An 18,820-nucleotide genomic window follows, 5' to 3' on the forward strand; every position below is an offset into this window, starting at 1 on the left:
CTAGATAAAGAAATTAATTTCAACACAATTAATCTTCCTAAATACTATGATCAAATTTAAACTGCTACAATTTATATTGCATATTTAAACTTGGTTGAGTGGATATGCAGTCGAAAATTTGGTTTCATTTTTTTGGCAATCAAACTACAGTTAAATTGCAACCAGCTGTACTACTGTATATTTAATCATTCATTTACTGTAGAATTTCCAAGTTCTATAACAAATAATATAAGCTAGCATGCCCTTGCATGCCCTCTATTAAATACTTTGTTAATAATTAATGTACAGCGGATCTTCTCATTCCGAGGAAATGATCACAAGCAATAACGCCATTCCAGCCCGGCTTATTTGGACGTCGGGAGGTACGGATTACAAGTCTATTCGGCTCCCTTTAAGTAATATTATTTCTTAATGAAATGATCCAATTGTTGATCTGACCTAGTGCTTGAGAAACGAGAATTTCTTTAAATGTATCAGTAGCATTTAGTAGTATTTCATGCATTTCTCGTAAATAGAACTATTCTACTTAACACTTTCAACCGGCCCCTCCAGCATCTCTTGCGTTCCGTACTTCCGTACAGCTTTCTATATAAACCCTTTGGTCAGGTCCTAATGCTATACTGATACGGATAGTAGTCAGAAAAGTTGCTCTACTGTATGTTAACAGTGATATCCACCTTCTCCACGATCAAGTACTTTATATTAGTCCACCATCAAACGCTGAAATCGTCAAATAAGAGCAAGGCTTATAGTATAATCGTTGCTAAAGGATTATATTTCCCTTGGATGGAAATTACAAAGTTGAAACTACGTCGTTGTAGATACAGATCGTAAAGTTTGATTTGTAGTTTAGTGCTACTTAGTACTTACTGGCTTGAGTGCACTAATATACTGCATATACCGTGACATATATACGTAGCCTAGGGATCGCTTGAAATTCTGCTAAAGCTGCAATCCAACAACGACAAAAAGTATACAGGAAGTGGATATACTGTACTACGCGTCTACTTGTACTTCGCTAGGATCCCTTTTATCACGTTTGGTTACCGCTGTTATTATCCAATATCCTCAAATACTGTACTCTGGGCATTTTTGAAGCATAAGCCATATAGTCCTCTCTGTTGCAGTGAATCTTAACGTCAAACTGTGTAGAAGACGATATGGAGGCCCAGCAGACGGCAGCGACAGTCCGCCTAACATTTCCAAATGACCGTTTAGTTGGCTGGAGGGATAAACAAGAATGGTTACAAGTGTTTAACTGGTTATTCAGCAATGAATGGTCGTTGCAAGAGAGAGGCATTGAACGTGTCGCAGCTTGGAAAAGCAAACGCAATGAAAAATTACCTCTTGCAATTGAATGCACAATAATGTTAATTCGAGCTTATCTTAATGATGTTTACCAACTGGTTGATCCATTGTCAGCAAGATTAACCTATTCCATGTCCTTAGTTCGGTAATTTTACTTGTACAGGAATATTACCTAAGAAATATTATAGATGTCATGAAATATCCATCTACTGTACTAATATGATACAAATTGTATATACTTCGTATATATGAACAGATTTATTAATTCCATGACTGACCTCATGCAAAATAAATTATACGCAAGACCTATTAGTTATCTGGCAAACACGGTTAGTGGTTGATACCTCAGTGCTATTTTAACTTTGTATAACATCCACTATTTCTCTCTATCTTTACCTGAATAATAATTGCAGTAATTTATTGCACTATGTTCTCCTTTTTCAATATTTCTTTTACAGATTGGTTTACCAGACTGGTTAGTAGATGTACGACATGAAGCGACTCACGCTGGTCTACCATCACTCGACGTTTTGAGAACTGCATGCAATGTTGCATTAGATTGGCTCCGTACTCAGTACTGGGAGAGTCAGTTAGTATCATTTCAAGAAACTGAAGGTATTTTGATGAATAGGACAATCTCTCAGCATAAGCAATCGACTTTCGTTTATAATGATATGTCAACTGGTTTGGTTTAGTCTTAAATCATTTCAGTGGGTAGTAGATCTATTAAGATTCGCGTACAATTCGGTTTGCTCAATTTAGCCTGCCAATAGCACAAAAATATTTAATTTGTATCTCTTAAATACCGTTTGTGGACAACTATCTTTGTTTTACAGATTTTATAGCACAATCCCTAGAAAAGTATTGGCTGGAACAAGTCGAAGTAAGCACTATAGTAATGCTAAATTATATTATTGTGACACAGACTTCCTCGAAGGATCTCTCTCTCTCTTCTGTACTTATATGTCTTATTGGATATCATAAGGTTGTAATAAGTAAAAGCAAAAAAAAGAAGCGTACATCTCCTACTGCAATATCGCTTATTAACAAAATTAAAAAGCGTGTAACATGTGATGACATTATGTAAGTGAATTAAGTGTTGTTTACATATTCTATTGTGAACTTTGATTGCAAGGGAAGTCGACTTTGCCTACAGTAATATACATCTTACCAATGTTTAAGATTATAATTTCAATAATCCGTGTAACTGTAGTGAAACGATGATACCCATGCTTACGAAATCGGATTTTTTCATACCGACGCTTGCTAATCTTAAGCGACTGAATCTGGATCACACAAGATTGAATTGCAAAGGTTTGCATTACTTGCAACTATTCTCACATTACGCTATATAAGAATGATGTCATTATACTAACTTGCACAATGCATATATTCCAGCTACCCATAAGGAGTCCACGTTACCAGATGAACTTATTTATGTTTGGGAACCCATGCTACTTGAACTGCAAACCGCTTTTCAAATGTTTTTGCCTCATTTAATAACAGAAATCTTAACTCAACTTGATGAAGGTTAGCAATGAATCACCATTCGCGTACATATACAATCGAAACTCAACGTAAAAAGTGATAGCTAGTGATTAAAATTTCTGTAATTTGTTTTAGAAAATGAGGATGGCAATCCATCAAGAGCTTTTATCATCACTGCATGGATACGTTATATTTTTAATCAAATATCTGAAGGTATAACATTCTTGGCATCATTATGCTGACAGTAAATGTGACAAAATGGCAATAATTTGCATAGGTAAATTCATTATCAATGGCAGTCTCCCAATTTGGTGGACAGTTTTAAAAACAATCTTACGATTTCCAGACCTTTTGTCTTTAGAGATTACTAAAAGGTAAGCATTACCTTTGAGTTATAGTCTTCGTTGCAGATACCGTTGAAGACGATTATTGCCCTAATTTTATACTAAATGTATTTCCTAGATTATTCCAACTGTTAAATCCAGAACCGAACGAAAAATTTAAGCAGCAAATTGTCAATTTAATTAGCATTTACCTAAGAACTCGACAAACTGATACAACTGAAGATAATCAGGTTTTCATTCTATCCAACTTAGATACTGTACAAAAAATTTAACTTGTGCCATTATTGTAGCTAACTCACTGTAAACTGTGATTTTGAATACATATAAGATTCATACGGATAAAGAGGAGTACACTCCAAACCAATTAACGGATATATGGAAGACTAATACAAACAAGTTATTGAATAACGAATGTTCTCATTTTCGTTCATGGAAACGATGCGAAGGCAATTATACGTCACCTCAACTTAGTTCAAATTGACGAATCGATTATAATTGTCATCAATACGAGATATGACCTTTATGCATTTATTTACTTCCTTGCTGTGTTTTAATATAGTTACTAATTTTTATAATTTATATTCAAATCAGAAAGTAACCTCAGATGGAGTCTAATGCCTATTGGAACTATTCTTCATGAATCGGAACTCTTATCTGATGCAACTGTCACGGAAGGTATCGTACTGTACAATATTCTATTCCATGCAAGAAATTATAAAGCCAGAATTGAATGCCCATCGCCAAGAGTATTACATTTTTCAATATATTTCTCTCCCTAATTCATGCATTGCAGGTACCCCAGATGATGAGATGGATGACCGACGCGCTGAAACGTAAGTATTGGGAAAATGAACACTACTCTTAAAATGAAGAAGTATTGTGATGTATGATATATTCAATGTTATGTCTCTATAGTAATTATCATGATCTATCAGACGATTACACTAACACAAGCATAGCTGAAAGCAGTACAAGGTAATGCTAATAAACATCATTGTAAACATAATTTAATTGCTTTATCCAGTATAACGCATATTACTTCATCAAGGGTACAAGAAATTCGACCCGACAATCATCTAGCAGATTCTAATGCAATTCCAGCTTCCGCGATTTTTTGTAGCTTGGAAATGGAAGAAAATCACGATCAAATTGAATTATTCTAATAAAGCGACATTTAGTAATAAGTTCATGCTACATTTTCATTGAGAAATCAAATTGCCAACACAAAGTGCAAAATGCCCATGCAATTGAATCTGTTTATGGTCAATTTCAAACAATTTCGATAATAAAACATGTATAAGAAAGTTATCAAATATTTTTAACATAATGGATGATGGCAATGATGGAATTGCTCCCGCATGTGATGTAGGATATCGTTACATTGATGCTACAATATAAGCATCATTCTCAGTTTTGTAGAAAAAAAACCTTACATTAAAACGATGGGTATAGCGCCTACCATGCGTATGCTACTAGTGGTATATTGAGTTATAACTTATATTATACACTACAATACTTGTTTCTGTCTTCAGTGAATAAAAGTCCACATTCAATAATTTGCTAATCAACGATACGATTGCAACTTGCAGTGTTTAAGTAATAGGTAGAAGAATGATTGTTAAAGGAAGTCTAACTAGACGTGGCGACCTTCTTTTCTGACGCTTTACCGGTATCCATACGTTGTCTAACATCCCAGTTATATATCCTAGCCATATCTAAAATAATCTGTTAAGTTCCATATTTATCGTAATCAAGATAGATGCAACTATCAGCAAAAAATATGCAAGCATCATTTCAAGTAAGCAAGAATATAACCTACAGAATCCTCAAATTAATCGTAGCAATAACGAATGAAAAGATACTGACTTCCACAGTCGTATACTGATTTCTTAGAAAATTTAAGTCCTCTTCCATCTTGGCTAAACTTTGTTCAGCTGAAGTTAAATTTTTGGCGAGCAATTCTATAGCATCGTCGATCTCATATTCAAGCATGACATTAGCCTGTAACAATGTAGCAGAGAGCTTAATAGAGTGGATATGTTCAATGCATTATTTTATTATACTTGGATGATAGATAAAAGCTAGGGATAATGTAACGCATTTTTATATCGATCAAGAGTATCAACGAAAGCTAATAAGGGGATTGATCCAATGGCTCAGTTGCAACAGTCATTTATCTTCTCTATAAATGCACAAGTAATTGTTTATTAATCCGACATTAGTCCTATCTTACCCCAAGCCACAAATAAACATTATCCGTTGGAGGAACAGTAGCTTTGGCATAGACTTGATCCGATAGTAAAAATTTCGATTCAATGGTACTATCAGACTCCTGATATATAAAATATAGAATTGCGATAAAAAACGAATTTTCCAGTCAGTCCTGTTACTGTACGTCTGTTCAATCATAGTTCAATTAATCCCTTTTAAAATGGATTAAATGAAAATGGTAAAGGGATAAAAATGCCTTTGAAAGCATCGATTGTCGATGTTACCTTTCTAGTTTTCAAAAATTTCACTGTATCCAATGTCTTTTTAATATCAGGAGCTTGCTCGCGTAGCCTAGTTGATTCAAGTAAATATCACATCTTTCAGTCTAGAAAGGCAATACTGTATCTACAAGGTATTCTGTAACGCCTCCATTCAACGCTTGAGTACAGATTGGTAAAGTATCGTGCACCCATGATTGACTAGGTATCGAATTGTATAGTAAGATATCGAATAACATACAACATCCTTCATTTCGAACTGATCAAATCATACTTTTTCTTTTTCTGCAACAAGTTCAATTCCATAAATTTATATTTTTGATGCTGTTCGTCCAAATCCTTCAAAACAGACTCTGCGGTTCTATCACCAGACATGTATTCATCGACATCCTCCTACAAATTGTTATAACATCCATTATTTTTAGCCATCAATGATTGTCTATGAACAAGGACATCACTTCAAACTTATCCATTGTATCTTCATGCCTAAAAATCAATCCATTGCTGCAGAATAGGTTGGTTGGAAAATCCAACTCTATCCTATCTAATTCTAAGCAATGTTGGGATTTCTAACAGCATGATCATGATTCCCTATTACTCTCTCGTCATTTCTAACATTACTGTAGACTGTTACCCTATTCCATTCCACTATAAGTGTATCAGCTTACCATGAAAGTAGCTTTCGGTATGCCATAATGTTTATTTTCAGGTTGAACAGAAGACTCTGCAGTAGCAGCGGCGGCCATGTTGGAGTCAGACTGAAGTTGCACACTGGCTATAGTATGGCGGAATCCACTATCCGTCAGTCAGAAAACAACTCACTCCAATCATAGACTACGTAATACACAAGCATGTAGTCTGTACTGTGCTTTCAGTCACTGTACAATCGGCTGCCTTCGGTTGCGCGTGCGTACTGTAGCACGGTGCACCAGTTGGACTACCCGGACCTTGTGGTCCAGTCCACTACTAGTACCGTAGTGCATGATAGTTAAGGTTACACCAGCTCAAAGTTGATACTGTACAGTATGGTGTATCAAGGGTGATTCAAGCATGATAGTAGTCGACTGCGAGCGATGGACGACGCTGTTTTGGACTCATTCGTGTTGTGGAACATCAGACAGACTTGTACAAGATAGAAAATCATTATAGAATTACTCTTCTGTACAGCAACGTTGTTCCATCACGGATAGTCCCATACAGGCAAGCTTATACCTGTATGATTCCGTCAGGGACTTGTCAAACTAACACTCTACAGTCTTTAATAGTCGCTGACTATACTAAGAAGAAAAATTCTTTCGAAATTTATACCGTCATTGCTCAATTTCTCGCTTCTATCTAGCTGGTCTTTAGTGGTCTAAGTCTACAGTAACCGGACCGCTTTGGCTACAGTACAGTACTGTACCAATTTGCACTGTACAGTACTGTAATATTACTGTACTGTACACAGTGTACAGTAGTCTTACAATTCCCTGATACTGTAGGGTACAGTACGTTGCGCATGCGCTAATTTCCTGTCGTGGACAGAAGTGGACTGTACTGTAACTGTACCTACAGTACTGTACAGTATACTGTACTGTACTGTATGTACTGTACCAATTTGCACTGTACTGTACACTGTACAGTACTGTAATACTGTATTACAGTACTGTAGTCTAACAATTCCCTGATACTGTAGGGTACAGTACATTGCGCATGCGCTAGTCGACTGTCGTGGACACAACTGGACTGTACCGTACCGTACTGGACTCCGCTGCAAGCCTGATGTAGCTGCAAGTTCGAGCCTAATCGCCATTTGTCAAAGGAAAAGACGCCATCATGGTGAGTAAGCAGTGGCAATGGCAACTCGTAAAATCTTCCAACAATTGCTTATTTAGCAAGTAGTAGTGCCTTACTGTTGAATTAGTTGCAAATTAAATACGAATCATGTTGTTGCAGTGGATTTGGACACGATTGTAGTCGAGTAACGCGTGTCAATACTGTTTGAAAATTTCAATTCAGTATTGTCGATTCCACTGATGACTTAGACAACTCATCAGTTGTAATTGTGTTGGTTACTTCTTCATCTTCATTCTTCTTCTTGTATTGTACTATCCACTTAGGAAAGCCGAATAGACCCAACACATGCTAATCCACAAACAAATATGGTCATCAACCCCAATACCAATGCCTTTGGTGTACATGATGCCATGAGATTCGGGTATGTAATCAAGATGGATGAGACGTAGTGAAGCTAGCATAACCATGATTCACTTTCACTTAGCGACTTGACTTTCTTGTTGGATAATTATGTCTGTTGATGACTAATTGTCCTCCAACTTACAGCAACCAAGTAATTATACTCAATGATCTTTTAGACCTGCTAAAGTTAGAACTACAACAGGACCTAATCATCCCTTATATCAATCGGAGCTACAGGTATGTAGGAATGAGGTAGTTTTATCCTTAGGCAGCAGATGCCTATTGTATGCCTTAGCAACCATGTTTAGTAATCATTTTAGGAAGATTGATGCAATCTTATCCATAGAAATGTAGCACTCTCAATACATGATACTATCAATCTAGCGCATTCGGCTATCTTGCCAGTCAGTCTTTATTGATAAATGTGACATCGGTTTGATCAATCGAAGAGACTACTGTAACGTACATAGGTTGAGGATCCAACTATTTTGCAGTGGTATTGCTTAACAAATTGTAGCGCAATCTAAATTCAACTCTTCATACTCGTAGCATGCCAAAAATGCGGAAGAAATGAATCTGTCATTAATGAAACGTGTACAAGGCGCACACGGTCCTTTCAAATTACACATGGAACGTTCTGTAGCATCGAAAGTAAGCAATGTGCTGTAATTACACCAATAGTAATATCGATTGTTAACTAGTCACTAGTCGTCATTGAATGAATATAAAATAAAGGATACATCTCTCCTAGTAATAGTTATAATCCACCAACTTGGTTTCGTTGGAATGATACCATAATTAGATCAAAAATCCAAAGTAGAAAAGTAATATACGTCAAATTATTCAGTATGAAATGCTTAATCGTTCCCACACTTTACCTTTGTAGATGCATAGATTACCCGGTATGCACAGTCACATGGTTGCCTTAGACTGTTTAATGGGGACAGATGAAACCATCGATTTTGAAGATTTCCTAGGAGGTCTGCTACAACATATATCGATCGATTTAGACGTGTATATGCTACCGTACGCAGTTATTCTGTTACCAATCATCCATAATTGTAACGCTGATTACATCTCATTGTACATAGATGCTAAAGACTCCGAAACACAAGTTGACATCCATGCTACCATGGAGGCGAAGTACTAAATGATTGAGTTAGCTTCGTGTGTAAATTCTATCTAGGTCATTACTTTCTGCTTTCAAATGATCATTAATCTACGACTTGAAGGAAGACTGTCTAACCATTGAAGAAACTGTTCCATTTTTCTGTCTGGATACAGCCAATTGCTAATATGGACATTGGACATTATACTTATTTTACAATATCGGAAGGGTACTTTGACTAACCGTTAATAGCCAGTGTAGAACTTCTATATAATTATGTTCCCACTCTCATGCGTCATAGAATAATTTACTCTTGTGGTTAACTAAACTATCGTACTATAATCTCTGTGTATATTGGCTTGATATTCTGTATTGTATACAAATACGTAGGACGATTTGCAACTATGATCAGAACTCATTACTAAGAGTCATTTTCACAATGCTGCAGTCTTAATTCTCATGCTATCATCAATAAATGTTTCTCTTATTCGTTATTGAGATACTAACCTGCTCGTTTTAAAGACAACTTGTGTCTACTACATTAAGTATTTCTCAAGATTAATTAGTCTTTTCTACGGCGTTACAAACATACACCTAACTCGTATGTCGTTACGAAGCAATGGTAATCAAATTTAATTTGTTACTACTTACTTGCTGTAGTATGCATGTATCCAATATTGTAAAAGGTATCCCGCGAGGGATATCCTTACAGCTTAAACACACTTCCTAGTGTCAACTAGGCGAATTTTTTAATTCATTAGTGATCGATTATGAATAAAGCATATACAGTACTTAACGACATCCGGTAAGAATCAGTAATTTTATAGATTAATTACTGTAATACAAATAATATTTGTCTTCTCTCGGTTAAAAATTTCTACTTTTATTAATGATTTAAATTACAAAAGTAATATAGTGCAGGCTACAAGACAAGATTCTCTAGCTGGAACAAGTGATACAAGCATATCGATAGCCGTACCTAGTAACCTACGTTATGGACCATTAGAAATATACTTAGTAGTCCATGCCTATGTTAAATTCCTTTACTTTCTTCTCACACTGAAGTATTGGGACTCATTTGCACAGACTTGAAATACTGTACGATAGCTATGCATAATATATAATTAATGTATTTATATATTAAATCGATTATAATTTTACAAAATGAGCTCAAAGTATTACCATTTATTACATACTAAAACCTTACTTACACGTTACGATGGAACATAAAGTGATCCTATGTCTGAAGATCACACATTTATACAGTAATCAGACTGATATCTTTATCTGGCTAATTATAATCCAAAGCATAGTATCAAGTTAAATTTATCAGGTTGTACCTTTGCAAATTCGTTAAATCACCAATATATAATGATAATAGAATAGAGAACTAATATTACCCAAAATTACACGATGACCTTAATTCACTTAATTGTCTGTCCATATTTCTTGCAAGTACTCTCAGTAAAATACTCCAGTTTCTTACACCGTTATTGATCGATGAAATTGTCCTGATTTCGCAATATAGAGGGTATACACGATTTTATTCCCTTTTATCATAATCTCCTATGGCTGATACCATACGTGCCTTGCTGTCAAATTTTCAATTAAGTCAAACCTTGCTCATCCTAAATTGCAGCTAACAGTATTAAAAAGAAATATGGGAGACTACCAAGAAAGAATCTTATTCTAAATAAGCTACCTTAAAGAATATGTAATTAAAGAACAATTTCAAACCGGTATTACTTCCAGTCAAGATTTTGTTTAAAATTAAGTAATTAATAATATTTACTACCGATGGCTTGCTTTATCATCACCAATATCAGCATATGCATATGAGCACTCCATATTCAATTTTATTCAATCGGAATAAAATAAAATGATTTAAAATCATCGGGAGTCGCATATTTTATAGTAAAGAAGTATAGAAGAGTATAAACTAATTATCAACCCTGAAATGTATTCAAACAAGACGAGACAGCTCTAAATATTCAAATCGTGTTCTACTACGACCCCATACTGAGTAGCCTGCAATGTTTTAATTTTCTTTATTGGTTACAGTACTTAAAAAAATTGGAGTTTAGAGATTCAGAAGAACTCCTATTTCGAAAGAAATAAATATCTCATCAATACCATCCAACCAAGGCTGAAGCAGGAACTAATTTTAAGCAAGATTAAATTTGATAGATGGTGTGTATTGTGCAATCGTTGTAAGGGCTTAACATACTCGTATGCATATTTCCTGTTATGAAACACGAAAAGCTCCTTCGTAATCGCCAGCCGCAATTTTTTATTAACAAACAAGTCTTTGTCGTCTATACATTGTTTATTCGATCAAACTTTATTAGGATCTGATAATTATACGCCTATAGTCCACTCACTGAAAATTAAGTTATATCAAATACTGCTCTTAATTTGTTTATTTATAAATAAAATCTTTTCTCTGACATCGATACCCCTGATAATTCAACATCAAGATGTCCCTATTGTCTCCTATCTTTACTACAATATTTGGAATATTATTTCCATTTTAAGACAGTCTTTTGTAGCCTTGTTATTTTCCATTGGATCGAATATTAAGAAATCGTACCAATTATTACATAATCGTGACTATAAGCTTACTAAATTTATATTTCCTCTTCCTTTATTCAAAAAATGCGAAATAACACTATAAAGCCAACAGCAACAACGCATCACTCTTTTACAAATAATCGTATGAGAACTTACTGGTGATCGCTCTTATGCCTCAAATAGTTAATTTAGATAGATGATAATAACAACTGTATCTTAGCCATGAATGTGTGATGCTTCTGCTAAACATGGCGAGAATGAATCAACATCATCCATACATTATCCAGCTATTCGTACTAGTGTTATAAAGATATTCTTACCTTCTAAGTTTTATTACTGGACTACTAAATTAACCCCCAAAATGAGTTGAATGTCTTGTATTCCAAAAATTAGCCGCTAATTTATTTATTCAGCCACAAAAAGGGCTTGTTTTATCAATAAAAATTTAGACAAAGCTGTATAGTTACGCTAAGAATAGAAGTTTAGATTAACAAGCTAATGCCATATCGAATTTCGTCTATAAAATAAATGCTAGCGTGCAAATCTAAAGCATAGCATTTCAATGTCAAAAGAGAAGAAAACCTGATATTAATGGTATATAAAGTTCCGAAAAATCATCAATATTTCTGTCATGAGTGCTATAACTGGTAGTAACGAATAATAAATTATTTTGCTTGTTACTGACAGTATCTGAATAAAAGAAATAATTCCAAAATTTTGAAACTTAATATTATTATTTGTGAAACTTCTAATATCTATTGACACATAATTGAGAACTTACTGCTGTAACAGTTCATTCTTAATGCCGTTCTAGTTACAATAGCTTCTTTTTATTTCATCATCTTTGTTTATGTGTATGACATGCTTTTTCTGTAATTATAATTTTCTGTTTACTACTTGAAAATAACGCTGTGTGTATTTCCAACTCTGAATAATCCTATACCACCAACCTAAATTTCAATTGGTAGATATATATATGTGATCAAATGATTGTTCTATCATAACAGAACAGCAATGTTACCTTAACTCCTTTCCTAGCATCTACTTATGTAATTGAGTAAGCTATTTATTGAGCTTGTACTGATTATGAGCTATATATATCCTAGTTCGTTTAAGGCATAAATACTTTGTTAAATTCTTTCATTCGTGTGTTGCACAAAGTGTAATTCTCCAATTCAATCAGATATGTTATTATAAATAATGCACAAAATACCTCCATTAAGTATGATAACGATTTCATAATGAAATGAGAGGACGATAAGCAGCTTTCACTAGCATAAAGAAACAATGAATTTATTCATATCTTCTATACCAATATTATTAAACTTTTCATCGATTCCTATGTTATTCTTCTGTAAATAACTTGCACATTTTATGCCTCCAATCATTTCTACTATTTAATTTAATGTATTTAGTCAGCATTCACGGATACTCTAGTAACAGGCTGATAATGTTAAATTAATTAACTCGATCAGCAACTTAGCATATGTATGTTATAAATGTGGTAATGTAGGTAAACGCAGAATAGCACAACATTCGGGAGCAATCAGTTTGCTATTGCCATTGTACTAATGTTACTTAATTCCCTATACGTTTGTTCCGGTTACTGCTAGGTAAAATATCCTATTTCTATCATCATTTCTACAAACTAAAATGATTGATATCCTTAATTTTCATTAAATCTTTACCATATTTTTATTGATGCTTAAAATATTCAATGACCATTTTTATAATAGGCAGTGCGATTTCACATATCGCATTTATTAACTTAATCAAAAGACGCTTTTGGGTTATAGACATGGATATAATGCGACTCTAAATATTACACATTAGCATATCATGCAAATTTGCTTGCTTTAGCAAAGAATGATATTACAAACATCTTAATTTTTCACGGGGTTACTTTATTTACGATACGTAACCATATGATGTTCTTGTGTAATTTTACGTCATATATTAATCATAAATTATTAATTCATTTAGGCTTTGGCGTACTCTTCCATTATTGCACAATTTCTCAACTGGGATAGATGTTGAAACCACTAGACAACATCAATCCTCAAAAATAACTTGTGTAACATTTACGTTTAATTATAATTTATTCAATACTTGAATCTATTATAAAAATAATAGATTATAGTGGCAATTTATCTTGTATCATACTAATGATCATGATTTTATCCTTTTTATTAATCCATGTTGTCCAAATATCTTGTATAGGTAATTATTATGAGAGTACACGGCAATTAAAGTTGCGACATATTTTACGATATTTTCGTCCTAACAGCATGATCATTTGTCGTAGCAATATCCTTCCTTTAATGCAAATCTAGCATCAGACAAAGACATCGACGCTATAAAACAGCGTGGTGTCGTTATTTTGATTGTTTTTTACTGCATCTTGTTATGACGACTGAGCATTGGATGTTTTAGTCATTACAAACAAAATCAAAAAGTAGAATTGTATATTTATATTATTACTAGATGCACGTATACGCCGACCTGTCTGAATACCTGTTACTTAGTTGTCAGAGGTATTTCATACCTCGTTATGAACTAAAATCGAATTATATATATATAAACATTCAATAAATTTTGACCCTAGTGGTCTGAGATAATAAAATCAACAGCCAATCCAAATCGTCAAATCTTACATAAAAATATAAATAAATCATTTTATCCTTCGGCAGGTGGTTATTGATCACAATTCAAAGAAAATAACGCTACAGGACGATGTTTAAGAAAAGAATTATACTATACTGCTTTATAGCTAATGAGAATTTCAGTCCCATTTTTCTACACTTGCAGTACAACAGCCAGGCAAGTATTCTCTTATCAAGAGGCTCATTCTAATTTTATTAAAATTGAATAATTTCGTCATTTCATTCTCATTCGAGTACCACTATTAGTTCAATAGGGTCCAATATATTGTAAACTTTTTTATCTAGACTGCTTCTCTATGGCGCTATCAAGATTAAGCCTATGGCAGTTGCTAGTCAATCTTGGATGGATATTGCTGCTACCTAGTTTAGGTTAGAGATTTACGGATATTTGCTATTACATATTATTCATGGTGTTCTTTGAATGTCAGCTATTTCTAATGGAATGTTATCATTGCTTACATTTCTTCATCAATTCTTTTTACATTTTTCCGATAATTATTTTTACAGTCCTTCTACTCCTTTCGTAATATAGTAAAACTGTAAAATTATTTACAATATAACATCCAAATTTAAGAGCATTTATTAAAAAGATGCGAAAAGAAAAATTTTGCACTCATGTGAATTGATAACAGTACTGTCTACGAGCATGGCAATAGATTTATACCCCTCCATATGTAAAATAACAAAATTTTCCAGTTATGTAATACACATTGTAGACAATTAAGGCTTATATGGCAAAATAATTTTGATTTTAAACTAGACATTTTGATGCAATATTGAATTAAAGGAATTTTTCGTGAAATAGAGTGCAATTATCTGCTACTATTAGCAATTTAAGATAGATAACTCATTTAATTTCTGAATCCTTTCAGTAAAAAATATTTCTTGTACGTAAAATCGTATCGACCTAATGGATAGCATTTGCAGATAATACTGCAGTAATTTATATACAATTCACTCCATAAAGTACCAAGTAATTTATCGTGAGACTAACGATATCGAAATTCTATCGTATTATCTAGGAACAGTTTGATCGATTTTTAAATTTTTCTCATCATTCTCTACGCAATGCGACCTTTATCCTTAGTTTAATTTTTATATAAATAAGTAATTAAAGGCGTTAAGTACGTAAATAGTCATCTGAGTAACATGAAATACTATAAAATTTAATTATATCGAATCCAGACTATGGTATTATAGCCATCAACCTGAGAATCATGCCATGAATTTCTCTATTAAGTAAACAAAAATTATGAGCGTAAAGTAAGCACAAATCTTTGACCTTGTATTTCGGGTAATATAACTAGATTATTTAAAATGAACATTCAGACTATGTCTTTGATGTTGCGAGATGTTATATTCAAATAGTTGTAGATTTTTTTATTTAAATTACTTAAATGATTGCTATCTGCAGATCTATTATGGGTTCTTATTGTTCATACGAGAGCTAAAATTATTCCAGTAGCAGCTTTTCAGCTCTATATGTATCTATGCGTAAACCGTACCTGCAATGGACATTTTTGAAATATTTAAGACATTATACGAAGATACAGTGCATACTTGTATTCGACTAGCTTAATCCATCATTGAATATATAGAAGAAAGAAGTGTTGAGCAGTGAAGGCATTTTATTTCTAGTTCTCGAAGCTAAGCCTTCTTCCCAGCAAGAGGCTTGAGGGGTATCATTTTATCCATCTTAAGCCCTAATTAGCAGGAAAGGTAGTAATTTAATATCCCTTATTGACCGTAAGCCAGAGCTGTCTTCCTTGAAGGGGAGAAGTAATATACCGAATATAAACAGACTTCTAAGCTAAAAGAAATTTACTACTTCAAATCATGCTTAATTCACCACTTGATCATGTTAGATGTGTAAATTAAATTAGTGATACGAACCATTTTTTCAGATCCATTCAATTTTATTCCGCACAGCGGCACAATTACTGCAATAAAATCTTGATTTTGTGGGTGACATTTCAATATATGCTATATAAGCTTCAGAAACTAGTAAGGATTTACGATTTTGCACATAATCGCAAGTTTTAGTGGTCATGAAAAGGAAAATAATCATAGGAAGGCAAACTACTAATATTGAAAATTAAAATGTTTCATTTGATATCTTAATATTTATTTCCCATCAAACTAAAGATCATTCTTTCTTCCCTTTAACTTGGCAAGAGTTGAAAAATATATGCTGTGTTTAGTTCAAAGTTTAGAATATATCCTTCAGTAAGATTTTCACGATTCAGTTTTCTTAATTTAGACAACACTTTTCTAGAAAATTCGGTGTTTAAAAATTTACAAGAGGAAATTAAGTATAAGTATAAAGAGTTTTTAACTGATATTGACTATAATATACCCGTATATCAAAAAGGAATATAAAATTACGTTCGAAACTAAATGGTAATGTAAAGCTGCTTAGCTAATTCGGTGTTTAAAAATTTACAGTAGGAAATTAGGTATAAGTATAAAAGTTCTCTATTGATATTTACAATAATATACGCGTATATCTAAAGGAATTAAAATCATGTTCGAAACTAACTATTGATGTAAAGCTGCTGATCTAATTTGATCTTTAAAAATTTGCAACACGGAATCAATCATAAGTATTAAGAGTTTTCTATCGACATTTATAGTAAAATACACTTACATCAAAAAGGAATTTAAAATTATGTTCAAAATTAACAAGTAACGTAAAGCTCCTTAGTTTCGGCTCACATTTTACAATATCGATCAGTTTTGCACAATGTATTAATAAATTATACGGGCAACTATAAAGTCAGCTGAAAAGTTATCACGCTTTAATATATGACCTTTATCCTAATAAAGTTGTCAGCTAATCCTACAATGCAGCTAATTTGGCTCTTCTTCTGTAATTGTAGGTTATAGTCAACAAACATTATCGAATTTAGAATGTTATATACGCCAAGGCAAATCCTATCGTGGATATCATAATAAAACGAGAAATGGAATTCCTTGCCAAGCTTGGAAGCTTCAAATGCCTCATTCACATCCTTATGGCCCTGAAAGTAACCCTAATGCCGGATTAATTAGCAATTACTGCCGTAATCCAAGCAGTTCTGATCGTAATAGACCATGGTGCTATACAGTGTCTAAAAATATTTCTTGGGATTATTGCCAAGTGGAAAAGTGCAGTAAGTTTACCACACTATAGTATTACATTGATATATATCACTTAGCTATTCTCTGTTCTACCGGTTCGGCTACGGAAGTTAAATTATTTTTTCAAGTAAATTACTAAACTAATATTCTGTCATTAAAATATTAAAAATGCAAACCACTTGTTACGCTTTTAGTATTTCCCATTAGATTATCATGCAATAACTATGTGAAATACTGCAATAGAAATATTATTAGAATTACAGCATCACTAGATTTACTTATGTATTAGACTGTCGCTTGTTTGATTGCTATATGATACATGTCCCATTCTTGATTAGATGAGGATTGTTACATCGGTGATGGTGCTAATTATCAAGGCACAGCAGCCATAACACAAAGTGGTCAAAAATGTCAAGCATGGCAAGATAATCAATTAAGTTCCGACGAATCACCCAATGCAAGGCATAATTACTGCCGTAACCCCGGTGGCACTAAAAGAAAACCTTACTGCTATATATCTCAAGAATCAAAACGCTGGGAATATTGCAGAGTAGACAACTGTAAAGTTGGTAAGCACCCTAAGCTGTCAAACTATACATACAAGCTGAATTTTGCTTTCATAAAATAAACTTAAATTTAAAAGGCATTCTAGTCTATAAAATATCGTTTACGAATTGGAATTCATAATTTTGATAACACTGATATCAAGGCAATTCTATTCGTTAGAGGTTGTCTCTAAAAGGAGCTATTCAAAATTATAGCAACCAATGCCAATAGGCAGATATTATATTACAAAGCCAAGCCTTAAATTACCATAGATAATCTGTTTAGAAATCAGTAACTTAGGTAAATATCGAAATACTATGCTGCGGGATCATACTTTAGCGTAGACGAATCTGCTTAGACTTTTGTATTCGATATCTCGTATCTGCTTGCAAATTACATCGTTACATTAATGTCTAGCTAAGAATGCTTTATTGCTTATAACATAAGACCACATGTTATAAATATATAATAAGTGCAGTTGTAGTAAGTTGATACTTGATCGATTTCTTTGGGAAAAAATATTAATTTATGATAGAAATACGGAAATTGTTAAGCATTTGAACTAAACTAATTTAAAACCTGTTGTGATTATATTGTTAGTCAATAAAACGATCAACACGATGCCTACCGAGGAAAGTATCCAATTCTATCCTATCACTAGGGAATGTATGCTAGGTAAAGGTACAACCTATCGTGGCGGACAAGATCGTACAAAATCAGGACTAATTTGTCAGAACTGGTTGTCACAATATCCACATCGGCATTCATTTACACCAGCAGCTTATCCTGAATTTGGCCTTGGTGATCATAATTACTGCCGTAATCCAGATAATTCAAATGATGGACCTTGGTGCTTTACTTCATCAATTAGCAGACGTTCAGAAGCATGTAGCGTTCCCCGTTGTGGTAAGACCTTAATTTTTTAAATTGTTCTATAATTTCCTATATCATAACTTGCATGATTTATGCAACCTTACATCTATTTTGATATGCAACAGTCTAACT

At 33.4% G+C, this 18,820-nt stretch overlaps 5 protein-coding genes across 5 annotated transcripts; 4 read left to right on the forward strand and 1 right to left on the reverse strand.

Moving 5' to 3' along the window:
- Positions 1–1,160: 1,160 nt before the first annotated feature.
- TRIADDRAFT_56260 (uncharacterized protein) lies at positions 1,161–3,621 on the forward strand (the record flags this gene model as incomplete). The annotated part of the gene is made up of 11 exons (XM_002112307.1): positions 1,161–1,453; positions 1,565–1,637; positions 1,767–1,923; positions 2,145–2,191; positions 2,294–2,391; positions 2,522–2,622; positions 2,707–2,838; positions 2,932–3,009; positions 3,074–3,170; positions 3,259–3,370; positions 3,469–3,621. 11 exons carry the CDS (start codon positions 1,161–1,163, stop codon positions 3,619–3,621), a joined length of 1,341 nt encoding a protein of 446 aa, XP_002112343.1.
- A 1,148-nt stretch (positions 3,622–4,769) lies between these two features.
- TRIADDRAFT_25500 (uncharacterized protein) lies at positions 4,770–6,375 on the reverse strand (the record flags this gene model as incomplete). The annotated part of the gene is made up of 6 exons (XM_002112739.1): positions 4,770–4,855; positions 5,003–5,141; positions 5,374–5,472; positions 5,636–5,702; positions 5,904–6,022; positions 6,298–6,375. The coding sequence occupies 6 exons, from the start codon at positions 6,373–6,375 to the stop codon at positions 4,770–4,772; spliced, it is 588 nt and encodes a 195-aa protein (XP_002112775.1).
- Positions 6,376–7,444: 1,069 nt separating this feature from the next.
- On the forward strand, positions 7,445–9,340 carry TRIADDRAFT_56262 (uncharacterized protein; the record flags this gene model as incomplete). The annotated part of the gene is made up of 6 exons (XM_002112308.1): positions 7,445–7,447; positions 7,729–7,826; positions 7,984–8,044; positions 8,357–8,458; positions 8,694–8,787; positions 9,306–9,340. 6 exons carry the CDS (start codon positions 7,445–7,447, stop codon positions 9,338–9,340), a joined length of 393 nt encoding a protein of 130 aa, XP_002112344.1.
- Positions 9,341–17,057: 7,717 nt separating this feature from the next.
- TRIADDRAFT_25473 (uncharacterized protein) lies at positions 17,058–17,321 on the forward strand (the record flags this gene model as incomplete). The annotated part of the gene is made up of 1 exon (XM_002112309.1): positions 17,058–17,321. A coding segment is annotated over one exon (264 nt), but the record flags the coding sequence as incomplete, so codon positions are not given.
- A 1,114-nt stretch (positions 17,322–18,435) lies between these two features.
- On the forward strand, positions 18,436–18,741 carry TRIADDRAFT_25104 (uncharacterized protein; the record flags this gene model as incomplete). Its single annotated transcript, XM_002112310.1, has 1 exon — positions 18,436–18,741. One exon carries the CDS (start codon positions 18,436–18,438, stop codon positions 18,739–18,741), a length of 306 nt encoding a protein of 101 aa, XP_002112346.1.
- Between the last annotated feature and the right edge of the window lie 79 nt (positions 18,742–18,820).

The sequence above is a fragment of the Trichoplax adhaerens genome, genomic scaffold (assembly GCF_000150275.1).
Source record: "Trichoplax adhaerens TRIADscaffold_5 genomic scaffold, whole genome shotgun sequence".
In the NCBI taxonomy this organism is placed as follows: domain Eukaryota; kingdom Metazoa; phylum Placozoa; class Uniplacotomia; order Trichoplacea; family Trichoplacidae; genus Trichoplax; species Trichoplax adhaerens.